The sequence below is a fragment of the Megalops cyprinoides genome, chromosome 2, assembly GCF_013368585.1.
Source record: "Megalops cyprinoides isolate fMegCyp1 chromosome 2, fMegCyp1.pri, whole genome shotgun sequence".
Lineage (NCBI taxonomy): Eukaryota > Metazoa > Chordata > Actinopteri > Elopiformes > Megalopidae > Megalops > Megalops cyprinoides.
Window position 1 is genome coordinate 6,727,390 of NC_050584.1, and position 15,540 is coordinate 6,742,929.

Below are 15,540 nucleotides of genomic sequence, written 5' to 3' on the forward strand. Positions count from 1 at the left end.
TGAAATTTACATTATTTTTCAGTTTTTGGTAACCTAAACTTTTTTTTTAACCTCTGGCAGTTTACTGCTTCCTTTTGTTCCATTTCAGGTCATTCACTGGACTTGAACTGCGTAAATTTCAATTAATTTGAAAAATTAAGATGTTCCAAAACTTTTGACCGGTAGTGTATAGAAACATTATGGAAAATACTGCCCAAACATGCTGTCTGCGGTTACAAAGCTTCATGTGCCAAGGAATTTGGCCCATGTTGTGCCCCACTTGACAACCAAGAGTAAGGTTGGGGAAAAAAATGAGTCTGAATGAAATACAAGAATTTCCCACCAATACTCTCCCCTGCTGGAACATTTTCCAAACACAAACTTGGGCAATCAGCTCAAAATCAACTTCACAACATCAGCTGGCTTTCCTCTTACACTGCTCAGACAGGAATTTCTAGGAACAGTGTGCTGGAGGAGCCCGCTCAAGTGTGTAATGGCTACATCGGTGGAAATTATCATGCCGCATGACCCCGGACACAAAATCAATTAATATTACTGCAGAGGACAGGCAACCAACAATCCATATAGAGAGATGTCTCCCAAGAGGGCTCTCACCCTGTGAGGGGCTTAATTAGAGTAAAAGATGACAGGTTATTAGACTCACACCCATTCTACTGTAATCAGTGTCAGGAAGGAGAAGTGGTTGGCTTGTAATGTTATTATTTTTCTTGATCGGCGCAATCTGGAGGCTGTTGATGAGTCCGGGATGCATCACCCGGGTCTGAACAACCCTGCCAGTAATGAAAATTCCCCAGGATGTGTACCCACCGAAACTGTGTTGCACTGGTGTGTAATTCTTACATACTGCAATGAAAAAAACCCCTGAGATGAAGCTAAATGATCTAAATTGGATGGAAGTGGGCTGGGAGATGTCAACCTCAGACAGTGCTGGTACTTGGTGTATACAGTGCACCGTGTATACACCAAGGACCAGCATTTCTATGTAATATATTTTGTCTGTGTGTAGAGGCAAAAAAGCATCTATTATCAAAACTAACCTTATATGAGAGTGTAGGATGATATGACAAGGACAGGTGAAGAGAAGGTATTGGGGGAACTGAAGGCTGTTGTCAAAAAGCAACCACCACGGTGTCTATCTGCTATGTTGGCAGATTAGGGGTGCAACACCTCACATCAACTGCAACCTTTTAGTCAGACATAAATGGTGCTATACTGAGGATAAAATAACACAAATGCCACTGTATTTGACAGTAAAGGCCATAACACAGCATAACACATGTACCACATATGATTTTACACACTACCAAAACGCATACATTCACATACAGTAATATTGTATTGTGTTGTCCCCAACACAAAACAAGAAGTGAATGTGCTGACACAAATGTGTTGAAAGTAAATGAAATTATCTGAATGTTTGACTGACTGTATAATTCATTTCCATAATTGTGAAAGGGCTTTTCAGTTTTAGAGTGTGGTCAGTTACACTTGTGCAGATATGTAGTGTGTAAATGAATCCCCATTACAGGCTTCATTCATGAAGCTGCAATGAAACCCTGCTCAACAGCAACTGACAAATGGTGAGCGACACAGACTCTGTCCACTTGACATGACAATGCCTTTCCAGAGCCCAATTCCATGCCACATTCACCTCATTCCATTTGCATGCTGCAGTAATGCATTTTCCACTTCAGTGCACAATGTTTTCATCCTGAAAATACCACGGCCAGAATCAGAAATAAGCCGGAACCAGATCCCTTTTCCTTCCTGGGCTCAAACATTGTTGTGTCCATACAAATACACAGAGAAACAAACATTCCAATTATTCTAAATGATACTATATGGCACTGATGCTACTCGTTTATGTCTGGCACAAGACAGAACTTTTCATTAATGTAAATAAGGATCAATAATACATCCCTTAAAATGATTTTTTATATTTGAAGATGAATTACTGAATTGGAAGTTTTTTCAAATAGCATATGCAAAAAATTTAAATTATAAATATGTTCATGTGATTGAAGCTACTGCTTTGCTTAACCTATGCATTTGAAGTCACTTAAAATAAAAAGGCTGAGAGTTTTAGCAATTTATGTGTATGTTGTTGTTACCGACAGCTCAAGGAATATAAAAACAAACTCAAAAATCAAAGCATTTCAAAAGATGTCAGTACTTTGCCCCTCTAGCTGTTGTTTTGGCGTTGCTCCCTGTCTGTCAGTGTCATCCATGTACTTTTTTTTACAACTCCCATGTGTTCCGGCCCTGCCCCGCTCTCCGCCCTGTCCCCACCCACCTGATTTTCTGACCGTCTCCACCTGCCTGCCTGCCCACCTGCATTCCATCTCCTTGTCAGCCCCAGCCCTATATATTCCCTGCTTGTGTCTGTCTTGTTGCCAGTTTGTCTCAGTGTTTTCTCTGTTATGTTGTTACTCACGTTGCTGATCCTGTACCGACTTCTGCCTGACTTACTACCTTGTCCCTACCTACCGTCCTGCTTTGGTTGCCTGATCTGCCTGCCTTCCCGGTTTTGACCCAGCCTGTTCCTGTTTTGATCCCCGCTCCCTGTTTGTTCTGCCTTGGACTGCCTTCCTGGTTTTTTGACCCTGCCTGTTCTGCCATCATGAACTTGCCCTATGATTCGAATAAAGCCGCTTGGAACCTGAATACGCCTGGTCTGCACTTGAGTCCGTGCCTGTGCCCTGACAAAAGAACTGCAATTTCAATCATAACCTTTCATTTTGCTTAGCAGACACTCTTATGCAAAGCAACTTAAAAAGTGCACATTTTACATGTTATCTATTAATGCAATTGCATATTTACTGAGGCAATTCAGATTATGCACGTTGCCCAAGGGTAGCAGTTCCCCACCAGAGAATCAAACCAGCAACTCTTGTGTTACAAGCCTCTGTCCTTACCACTTTGCCACATACAAAATTGTGTGAAAAAGGGTTGCCCACACTCAATTTTACGTTTGATAAAGGCCAGAAATAACCACTAAATTAAATCCATCCGAAACAGGTTTAATTCCAGGCCTTGTTTTGGTCTGGTCCAGATAACCCTGTGCATTTCAATTGGATGTCATTATGATAATGAAGGAAAATGGCTTGGGCCGTACCTGTCCAGGCTTGGCATTTTCACAGAGGAAGGTCTCATACTCTATGGCAAAAACGGGAGCGTTGTCATTGATGTCAATTACTGTGATCACAGCGATACCCTTTCCAACTTGGGACGGGTCCTCTACAATGAAAGAGAACAGAGTTGTGAGAATACACACAGAAGGCAAACACTAATTCATCATTATATATCTTGCAAACTCACTGCTCCAGAGGGAAAACACTAATTAAAATGGTAGGCATTGGACACTGCTTTTGCAGAGCAGATCTATGGATGCCCAACATGAGCATGTTTGTGCTTTCAATAACCTTATTTTCATCAAGTTTACTATCTTCAAATATATTATTTCAATAAGATTTTTTTTACCTAAATCGTAAGATGTTTTATGTTTCACTAACATAAACAGAGTTTAGTGCCTGAACACTACATTGAGTCTAATATTTCAGATTCAGCTTTGCAGTGCAATAAACTGATGACTAGTTGAGATTCAGTGTCATGGTGTGATTTATGCCCATATAGCCACATTAAGAGTACTGAACATAATTTTCATCAACTATATTTGACTGCCTTTAACAGCAAGCCAACTGGAGTACATTTCAGTGGGGAAAAAATATTTTTATTCTTTTCTAAAGTGGATCCATGTAGGTGACACTGTTGCCCAAGTGTGTACCTTATTGCAAGGATGTGATTGATTTGGCTGGCATCACACTTTCCAACCACTATTGCCAACACAGCAAAGCCCTCACAGAGTGATTCATCTGGTGCCAAAAATGGTTCCTTTTGATGGGTGAACTTGTGCACTTTACTCAACCCCAAGGGGCAATGTCTTCCCAAGGGGCTCATTACAGACAAATGCAATGGCCCTGTGACATCAAACGTGGCTCACCATGGGGCTACACTATGTGCTTGTTTTTCTCATCTCTGTCAAGGAGACATGACTGGCGTTTTTAACACCTGCTGACTACTCATTATGAAACAGTTCTTTTCTTTACTGAAGGTGGCTTTCTGTTCCAGATCAGGCCTTAGTTGGTAGGACCTGACTTTTGTTTCATTCCATGCTGGCCTATGGCATTGTGCTTGGTTTGATTCATGTGTAAATAAGAAAAGGACCAATCTCTTTTTTCATGCTGTAACTCCTCACATCTACATCTCTGTGGAAAACTGCTGCTGGTTAACCACACACCACACACGCACATCTAGGAGCATCTACTTGTATGACTCCTTGGATCATTCAAAGTCTGCAGTTATGATGATGGTCCCCATAATTCCATTGCAGTCACCTCCTGCTTGCCAAATCACACATTTGACAGTAGGGCTGTGTAATATGGCCTATAAATAATATTGCAATATTTTTAGGCTATATCGCGGTACACAATATATCTCAATATTTTGAAATCTTCTCTAAAGCACTTCATAAATGTTCAATTTAACCCTTTGATGCATACAGTCGCACCAGTATAATGATTCTAGTAGGCTAGTCCCTGCAACCAGGGTTTCTGTTATGTGGTAATTACCGGGTTTTGCCTGGTAAAATTAGTAAAAAACCTATAAATTAAAAACTTGTCAAAATGTCCGGTAATAATGCTCATAGAAAACGTAGCTATAATGAAGGCTATCCCTAAACAGGACATATGTGTTTTGACAGCGAAACGTGCTTATTCAGTGAGCTGTACCCCGACTGGGCGACTAAAATTGCCTGTGTTCTGCCCGAGTCAAGCGTGCCAGCAGAGAGGGGCTTCTCTCTGCAGAATCGAATTAAGACAGCGATGCAAAGTTGTCCAGAGGAGGAGAGAGTGACGCGGCTTATGCGCATTGGAAGCGGCAAATACAGGGCATTCAGAAAGTATTCAGACCCCTTCACCTTTTTCACATTTTGTTATGTTGTAGCCTTATACTAAAATTGTTTAAATTCATTTTTCCCCTTATCAGTCTACACTCAATACCCCATAATGACAAAGCGAAAACAGGATTTTAGAAATTTTTGCAAATTTATTAAAAATAAAAAACTGAAATATCACATTGACATAAGTATTCAGACCCTCTGCTATGACCGACGCTCCACCGATCTGGGCTTTATAGCAGAGTGGCCCGATGGAGGCCTCTCAGTAAAAGACACATGAAAGCCCGCTTGGAGTTTGCAAAAAAGCACCTAAAGGACTCTCAGACTGTGAGACTCTTGGCTTCAATTCTAAGCGTATGCCTGAAGGAAACCAGGCACCATTAATCCCCTGTGCAATAGCATCCCAACAGTGAAGCATGGTGGTTGCAGCATCATGCTATGGAGGTGTTATCAGTGGCAGGGACTGGGAGACTGATCAGGGTTGAGGGAAAGCTGAATGGAGCAAAGTACAGAGGTATCCTTACTGAAAACCTGCTCCAGAGTGCTCAGGACCTCAGACTGGGCTGAAGGTGGACCTTCTAACAGGACAATGACCCGAAGCACACAGCCAAGACAACACAGGAGTGGCTTAAGGACAACTCTGTGAATGTCCCTGAGTGGCCCAGCCAGAGCCCGGACTTGAACCCAGTTGAACATTTCTGGAGAGATCTGATAATAGCTGTCCACCGACGGTCCCCATCCAACCTGACAGAGCTTGACAGGATCTGCAGAGAAGAATGGCAGAAAATCCCCAAATCCAGTTGTGTAAAGCTTGTCGCATCATATCCACAAAGACTCAAGGCTGTAATCGCTGCCAAAGTGCTTCAACTAAGTACTGAGTTAAGGGTCTCACTACTTAAGTCAATGTGATATTTCAGTTTTTTATTTTTAATAAATTTGCAAAAAAATTCCAAAATCCTGTTTTTGCTTTGTCATTATGGGGTATTGAGCATAGATTGATGAGGGAAAAAATTAATTTAAATGATTTTAGCATAAGGCTGCAACATAACAAAATGTGAATAAAGTGAAGGCGGTCTGAATATTTTCTGAATGCACTGTATACATTGGACACGTTTGATTTCAAGTCGGCAGCAGAGGACTTTGCCGTAATGAAAAAAAGGAGAAAATAAAATATTACCTGGTAGCCTATAGGCTACATTTGATGCCATGTAGGCCTAACTTTTTTTTTTTAAACAGGCTACAGATGTTACAGGTTACAGATGTTTCGTAATAGCCTACATTTTAGCAGCTAATGTCGAGGTTTTGCTCAATCGTTACAGTTTGTATTGCTTAATTGTTACTGTTCATTAAATAGTCAAACTAATTTGAGGTCATTGCCATTCTTTTGTCAACCTAGGTGTACATTAGCCTATATTTGCATTTGTAACAGACTGTTATTGAAACGTGAACGGTAAGTTTCAAATTTGCCCAGGAAAGTAAATTCTTTCCGGACACTCATGATGAATGTCTTTCAAACATTCATCTTTATATTCATTAGTGGTTTCTATTGGAACAATTTTAAACTTGCAGGCAAAAAAGGGGGAAATCACAACCAAGTTAAACTGAACAAAACAGTAGGCTATTTATTCAAACCAGGCAATGATTTTGCTGCGTATTTTGCAGATGACTGTTGTTTTTTCAACATCTTCCTTGCGATACCCAAACCACTGCCAGATGGAGGATTCAGTGCTGTTTCTTTTCAGAACCAATTCGTCCGCCTCCATCTTCTATTACCATTTCCGAACTCCACACATATAGGCCGTGTCCCAATTCAGGGGCTGCATCCTCCGAAGGCTGCATTTGAAGACCGATTGCGTCACAGTCGCGCGACAAGGCTGTCCCATTTCAAAGGCTCCTTCAAATGAGAAAAATGTGAAATGTGCCCTTCCTTTCCCGGGCAATGAAGAATGCAATGGGTGGATCCTTTGCTGGCCAACCTATCCCAGGATTCACTGCGCGCCACTGATGAATCACTTTTCAAAAAGAAAATGGTGGACACAACAAACACTACGAACAACACAGTGGCCGAGGAGTACACATTTATGAGTAAATGTACTTAGTTACATTCCACCACTGGTTATTTTAAATATGAAATTGTATTGTCAAAGTTAAATGACATTAGCCATACATTAACTAACTGTTGTTAACTAGCTAATGATAACATTATTGTTGGCTAAAAGTAGGGGAAAAGCAGGTTGAAAGTAACATGGGGCGAAAGTAACACTTTTGTTTTCTCTTTGTCTACAACGATGATAGACACACATCCTAAGGTCAGCATATAGGGCATTTTAACCTTTATCTATCTGCCTAACATCTTCCTGTTATGTCCTCTTATCACAGAGTTATAGCCGATAAACAATTTTTGACGTTTCTTTGTAAATTTCATTACTGGTTGATTTTTCCGAATATTAAAGAGTGTTTTTTTCATGTACGGGTTCAACTTCATGTTTATTCAGTAGATCACATTTTGCAAGATAGAAACCTTATATAAATGCAAAGACTTGCTGCTCTCAGCCTGAGATATATCATCCGCCAGCACCGGCAGTGAAGCATCTCCATTTCCTCTAATAAATGATAAAACAAAAAAAATAAATAAAATAAAAATTTCTGGCTCCATCTTTTTGCTAGCTAGCTGTGTCCCAATTTTTAACTGCAGCTGTCAAGGTTGCTAGGTGACAGGAGCAGTGCTTGGTGAAGCAACGGTAAGGGCTGGAACAGCTTGTGGCGCAAATAGGAAATCCTCACGTAGACCAGACCGTCTCATTTCGGTTCGGCCTTCGCAGTCTCTGAAGGATGCGGCCCCTGAATTGGGACACAGCTATAAACTCGCTTTGGCACTTCACATCTTTTGCTAACTCCAGACTCCTTCCCTGTTCCCTCCAGATACAAAAACACACGTTTAACCTATACGTCACACACACTCGCCCAGGAGAGTGGTCTGGATGGGCGGGCGAGTGTGTGTGATGTATGTGAGTTTTTTTTTCTTTTTTTGTTTGTGAGAGGGAGAGAGCCATAGGAAAGAGCGAGAGAAGCGAAATGCAAAAGCGAGTCTCATGTCAGCGGCTTAAAAAAATTACATGACAATTTGAACTCAAAGTTCGTAATATAGTCATTTACTACATCCCACGTAGAACAAGCCGCGTTACATCGAGTATATTTGATATATCTCCCACCCCTATTTGACAGTGTATCAGCAGTTATAGGTTTACTTAATGGTGATATGTGAAGTCTGACAAATGTACACAGAACAGATACATACGTGGGATGTATATAGTCAAAGGTTTGGACACTTTTCTTTCTATATTTTTACTATTTTCCACGTTTAGAATAATTATAACGACATCAAAACCACGAAAAAATACAAATGGAATTATGCAGTGACCAAAAAAGTGTTATAAACAAATCAAAACTATCTTATATTTTACATTCTTCAAAATAGCCAAAAATATATTCCTTTAATTAAAAAATATTTGGAAAGAAATTCATCAACTTCACTATCTATATTTGTCTAAGGAACACATTTCAAGCATTAATGAAGCAAAAATGAATGCATGTTTCCCATTATCTTAATAAGGTGTGTCCAAACTTTTAACTGGTACTATATATTTATATGTGTGTGTATTTGTGTGTGTGTGTGTGAGTGACTTCACATCACAAATAACACAGCTATCTCAGTTTGTGTAAACAGTATAAACTCTACAAAAGCACCCCAATTATGAACTGCCAAAAAAATGAAGAAATTATGTCAGGAGCAGCTTCAGTTCTTTCCTGCTCCTTCTCACTGATTATAGCTTGGGTGGTAAACAGACTGCATGCACCTGCTACTGATTCCTGCACACCTGTTGTTGACTTAGCAAGGTAAAGAAGGAAGAACAGGAGGATGAGATGCTGTAGTTAATTAGAATGTTTTTTTTTTTTTTTTCAAAGGAAATTATTTACTCGACACTGAATATGATACACAACAGACAGCCATATGGGCTATGGCTTCAATACAAAAAAGGGTGCAAATTGAAGGCACGGGCTGTCATCACTGCTGTGCTGTACAGAGATAAATGGAAATGTATGTAATCACAGTGTGAATCAGCAAACTTTGCAAGACTGGGGGGATTTTCATTGAAAAAGCACTTTGCTGTAAATATGTCATTCTGTACATTCAGGACAGGAGGCATCAGCTGAACTCGAAGCCATCTTTACACATTGTCATTTATAAAGGACAACTGAGTTCAAGTAAGCTCTCCGCCTCAACAGCGTTTAATGAATTGGTTGAGGCACCAGTGATTTGCTTCCAATAAATCAATGGGGTAGGATTTGGGGGTGAACTAAGATATGCAGCAAAAGTCTGCAATGGCAGAAAATCCAACACCAAATTCAGTCTGTTTAGAACACATAGTGTCAGAAGCACTCTGACGTCACCCAAACAAGACCACAGATTCCTTCCTACCAAGGTTCCTTAAAGTCAGGATGTGCCCTACCATGAATGTGTGATATTAAGATATGTATGAATGTAACCTTCAAAATAGCTTGAATGACTGCACTACAAAGCGTAACCTTAGCTATGTTTCTGTAGAAATAACATATTCCGACAGCTGGACAGGTCAGGTATTTAATCCAGTTGTGGGAACTTTGTTATATTGTGTTTTAGAACAATGCCTAAGACAATTTTTTGCTATATTGGTTTGATGTTACAGAACTTTGTGTGCCAATGCCTATTTACTAGGTCTCACAACTGGAGATAAGATTTTGCATATATATTCTATATATACATATATTTATACATACATATATTTCCTCACTTATTTTTGTATTGTAAAAGCGAAGAAAACATCATAAGTCCTGAAACACGGCAAATGTTGTCACATTTTTCATACTCTGTTTGAGGAACAGTATTGGGTGGGAACTATGATAAAGTGACAAATGGGGATATTTAAAAATGAACACAGGTGGAAGAGAACTGCTTCATGGGACCGGTCCCACTTAAAAGTAGGAAGACGTTCCTTGGTCCTATCTGAAAAACACAACCTTGCAAGAGGAAGAGAATTAATTTCCAGGGGGACGTCATACCTACACTATCCTGTTATATTACACTAACCTTGTTGTGAATTTATGTAGGCTCATCAGTATATAGAGATTTTTTAAACAAGTGTTCATTAACCTTGAATCACAATACCAATGCTTTGAAAAGCTTACACAGTCGAGCTCCAATGTTTAGTTTGGTGGTTCAGCAGGCCCATTGTCTTCAAACAGAGCTCAATGAAAATATCTCAGTCTTCTCTTGCACAGTTGCACACAGGTCTGCCAGGTGTGGGAGCACATCACAGCATTTAAGTAATGATTATGCGCTGCTTTTTTGCCTACCATCCCAATCAATATCGCCCCATGCTTCCGTCAGTGGTAGTCTGTGAGGCACAGTAAGGCTTTAGTGAAGGCTGGCAGTGAAAGGAACGCCTGTGCAAGCTGCAGGGGAGGAAGAGGCTCCACCATCCAGAGGAATTAGGGAAAGATTCAATCAAACTGGACGGCCTCCAGAGGAGTAGAAAGCCGGCTTGCCCCCGGTCACCTCTGCTGAAAAGCATCTGTTCACAGTTTGTCAGATCCGCTTCAGTGCAGGGCGCAATGAGGAGCAGCAAATGCACTCAACAGTTTCCCACAAATAAAATATCGACCAGTATTCCCACCAAATCGCCTGCTGCGTGCCACTCCACAATCTCTGCCTCCACACCAATAGCAAACACAGTGCCGTGAGTAAGAGAACGGAATCGAAACACAGAAGCATGGAAGTGTGTGTGTGTGTGGGGGGGGTTGAACAGACAGCATATGAGAATATGTCCGTACATCAGTGTCAGTCTACCTTTATATTATATGCCTTTAAGGGCATCTACAGATCTTCTCTGGAAAAGGTCCTCATTTTTCTTTGTCTTATTTCTTAGCATGCAAATCTGCATGGAAGACAAACCGTAGAGAGCACAGTGGTTATATGAAGCAAAAAGGTACGACATGCCGACTCCATGTCAGTTCTGCTGTATAAATTCTTGGTATGCCCAAGTCAAAATAATTACTGGGATTTATTTTGTCATAGCACAACCCTAGATAACAATTCAATTGTACTGGGATACAGGGAATTCCCCTTTAGGTGTCAGGAATGTCACACAGGACCTACAGTACAGGCTGTTTATGAATCCTGTTGTTACACCGAAGAAAGATAACTGCTTCTGTGTAAGACGCATATCATTCCTGTTTCTGAGTGCGTAAGCCATGCCCGTCTTAATCGTCAAAAGCATCGAGCTGATGGGCAGGAGAATCAAATTTGCATAGTTCAAAAGCTGGAGTGCATGCGCTCTGAGTCAGCCGTCTCTCAGTGTGCCGCAATTCAAAGAGCCCTTGAAGTCAAAGTGACTTTTAAATTAACATTCCTTGTCAGTGACAGTGATGGAGCCATGAGGCTGCAGAGGTGACCTACATCCTTCAGCATCTTAATGTAGGTGGGGAGAGCATGACTAGACAAAGACTCTGTACTCACGACTTTCCATGGCGAAAATGGTGATGTTGTGCACAGCATTCACTTCTCTGTCCAGCGACTTGGCCGTGCTGATGATGCCAGTTGTGGCGTCGATATTGAAGAACCTCTCCAAGTCCGTGTTGCGGTCAATAGAATACCTAGAAAAAGCAGTGGGCTTTATCAGACTGCTTTCCAGTGTTATAGGTCACTACCCACCTACATAAAGCCTATGTCATATATAAGCAGCAAAGAGAAAACCTTCTGCTCCTTATCCTTGAGAATATTGACTTCAAAAACTGAAGAGCAGCAATAACCAGGAACACGCGGTAATACAAAACAGTCCTACTTATAACCATGCTTGTCATACATTTAATGCTAGGGCTAAGACTACTAATGGTCTCAAGTATTCTTGCCTTACTTTGCTGCTGTTCTGTGGTCATTATTCACTAGCTTGCTTTCAGACTGGATATGGTTGTTACTCCATGTCTAAAATGACATACTGACTAAATAAATGACCATCTTCTTTAAATGCAGTGGCTCTTGTACAGACTGCTAGGTCTTGTTAGAGATTTTCTGGCATCAAAATGTCACAGTCTGTGGAAGACACATCACATCATCTGGCTTTACAGTTATGGTGCATAACATTAAGCATGCACTTATAGGGTCACCTAATGAATATCTTGCACTCTGTGGCCATTGGATTGACCTAGCATGTTTGCATCAAATGAGGGATGTCTTGTCAAAGTCGAAGACTAACTGCTTCACACTAAAAGGGATCAATAATGCTTATTAGATTGTAGAGCAGAGCTGATGATTTGATGTTTTTTCATAACTCTCTTTGCATAACTTTTATTGAACATATTAACTGCTAATTAAGCAAAGCCTATTTTAACATGTACTTTTTGAAAATTGTGCAGTATACTTCTTTGTGTGGAGCTTTTTTCAGAAGCATACCTTTACTGTAAAGTTAATACACTAATACACATCTAAACATGTTATCGGGAGGAGCCAAGAGACAAGTGAAATGTATTGTTGCCATCGCTGCTCTGCTGCACAAGGAAACCAACAAGAAGCTGAACGTGTCATGATTATGAAAGTTGGGCAAAATGCACCTACCTAATAGTGCTGTTGGAGGCATCGGGGTCATGTGCTGAGACAGTCCCCACAATGGTTCCCACCTTGGCGGCCTCAGAGACCACCATCTTGTTGACCAGCGTAGAGAACACAGGCGGCTCATCCACATCCTCCACTGTCACCTGTACAGTCGCCGTGTCGCTGAATGGACCCAGACTAAGGAACTGCGGGTCAATATTCCGGTTTGTTGCCTCAATCCGCAGTGTGTAGCTGGCCCTAGTCTCAAAGTCCACAGGCTGTGGATTGAAAGAAAGAAGTCACAGCAAAATCAGGGAAAAGGCAAACAGCAGCAAGACCAAAAATAGACAAATGATTCGATAAAGACCATGAGCATATAGATTCTTCTGATCCTCATTATACTTTTTAATCGTATGATGGCTTGGCATTTATGGCTGTGTCACTGACTTGAACCAATGCAGCTTTCATTTAGATATTCATATTAATTTAGTGCAGTATGAAGGCAAACTGCTGACTGAAAGAAAAAAAATACAAGCCAAACATTTCTACTTTTGAACATTTTTTCTCAAATCTTTATTTGCTCAGCATGTCCAATCTGTATATGACTGTACTGTACACTGTACTATAAACAGTTCTGCAATCAGGTTGATAAACACATGAATTGCTTACAGTTGATGATATGACTATCCAGTCTGGGTCTTTTTCAATTCTACAGGTAGTAGCTAAAACAAGAACATTGAGTCATGATGTTCCTTACCCCCTCACCCCTGTGTGACTAATTCTGTCAGCCACATTTGTTGCGTTCAGCAAGAAAACAAAGATGGGCTGCGGGAGTCAATGGCTTTGGCAACTGTTCAAAGTTAGAGGCCACAGATTTAGAGCCTTTGCTTCATTAATTAACTCCCTTTATTTCGCTACAAATGAGTAATGCTGGCACTGTAAGACTGGAAAGGTGTTTTCATCAGTTTAAGTCCACAAGAAATAAGGTCTGCTGTTACATAGCAGCATTTAAATTTGTTTACTTGATTTTTGCAATCTATTTTGACCATTTTAGTAGCAGAGCTTTATATTTACTCTATATTTTAAGGCTTGGTAAAATAGGACAAAAGGACAAAAAAATTCTTGGGTGCTTATTGTTTTTGCTCTGGTCCCATGCAATCCATACCTTCTGCAGAGTTAGGACTCCCTTCTGTGTGTCTTTGTCTGTTGAGATTCTGAACATCCCTTGGCCATCCCCATCTATAATCCTGTAGTCCATTTCTGCATTGGAGCCCACATCGGCATCGATGGCTTCTATCTTGGCCACTACAGACGCCACAGGCAGGGACTCCAGCACGGTGTATTGATAGGATTCTGCAAAAACCCAATAAAGGTACTGACGAGACTGTTTTCTTCCACATTGCTTAGCTGCTAAAAACCTGTCTGTCTTATGTAGCTACCTAGCACTATACTGCTATGATTTTGACTAATCTCATCGCTAGATTCTGCTTTCTCTTAGAGTGCTTCTGTCTTGCTGGTGGTCATACGGCATGCGGCGGCAGTGTAGTATAGTTTAAGGAGCAGCACTTGTAAGCGAAAGTTCGCTTCCACACTGGGGCACTGCTGTACCCTTGGGCAAGGTACTTAACCCACAATTGCCTCAGTAAATATCCAGCTGTATAAATGGATGCTATTGTAAAAAAAAAAAAAAAAAAAAAAAAAACTGTAACCAATGTAAGTCACTCTGGATAAGAGCCACTGCTAAATGCCAATAATGTAATGTAATAATGTAATGTGTTGTCAAGGCTATACATAAAATCCTGCACACTTCTAACTACACAGCAGTCAGAGTCAGTAATCCTCATGCCATTAAAAAGATTTACATAGTGGGTCTGGAAAGACGCAAATAGCATCCTGGTATGCTGTGTTACCACAGGGAAGGATGAAAAAAGGATTGTGACGTTATCAGCTTTTATTTATAGGCCCATTCATCATTCACATCATGCTTATTACTTTAAGACAGCTGTGTGTATTTGTGTGTGTCTATGTTTTTCTCTGATCATGAGTGTGTAGCTTCACAGATGTAGTTAATTGGAGGACATTCTTACACATGTTTTGGAAGGAAAATAATTTTCATTACATGCACTACAGGTATTTATTCTTCTCTATATATTTTATTCAGCCATGCATTGTTGAATTTATCCTATCTCTGGATTAGTATGGTTGTTTCTATTGAGTACTTTATCCAGAGACAAACAGAAAACACGGATTTAAGTTCTGGACATAGGCAGTACTGTTTACACTAAACAAAACTGACAATATGCACTTTTGACAAGTGCTGTTGAACAAAAAAAAATGCAATAAAAAGATGAGTCAGCCAAGAGCTTCAGAAAGCAAATGTATTCTCCAACTGCTTTTTGTGAGCGCTGGTCCCAGTCAGCACTAAGAATATTGGTTTCAATGAGTATTTCCTTCCCCTATTCCATCCTCCGAGGACTTGCCTGCACCTCTGACACTCGATTACACGCTCCCTCTCCCCGAAAATCATATTCACAATCATAATCGCCCCAATCACAGCAGCAGAGCTCATTATCAGGACACTGCATGTACTTCACCCCAGCATCTCTATCAGTCGTGCTCCCAATGCTAATATCCCCCAATATTGTATGCTGGTGAGTAATTTTTGTGATGGCTTTTTAATTCACCATGGAATGGCTGCTCCTTGAAAGACAATATTGCTTCCCTCCCTGTCAGCCCCTCCCTCCTCCCTCACTTGGCCCACGACTTCATTCATATACTTGACCACCTTCCCTCTGAGTTCAGAGCCCTAGACATGATCTGCCCTGGTCACAGAGCCGGCCCTGACTAATTTGGTGCCCTAGGCAAGATTTTAGCTGGTGCCCCTTGCATCGCAGCCAATTTCACCACCACGGTTAATTGTGGTTTTAAACCATTCTTTATGGTCAGAACATGACAACCA

The 15,540-nt window shown here is 40.7% G+C and overlaps 1 protein-coding gene across 4 annotated transcripts in view; it reads right to left on the reverse strand.

Moving 5' to 3' along the window:
* LOC118772387 (cadherin-7-like) overlaps window positions 1-15,540 on the reverse strand; it is a 112,746-nt gene that overhangs the window by 18,932 nt on the left and 78,274 nt on the right. For 3 of the 4 annotated variants that reach the window (XM_036520664.1, XM_036520666.1, XM_036520665.1), the window contains 4 exons: window positions 13,747-13,934; window positions 12,606-12,859; window positions 11,511-11,647; window positions 3,116-3,237 (listed from right to left, as the gene is read on the reverse strand). In XM_036520664.1, the coding sequence (XP_036376557.1) occupies window positions 3,116-3,237; window positions 11,511-11,647; window positions 12,606-12,859; window positions 13,747-13,934 (701 nt within the window). Of the gene's footprint in view, window positions 1-3,115; window positions 3,238-11,510; window positions 11,648-12,605; window positions 12,860-13,746; window positions 13,935-15,540 lie in introns of those variants that run through there. The other variant, XM_036520667.1, reaches the window with a different exon arrangement.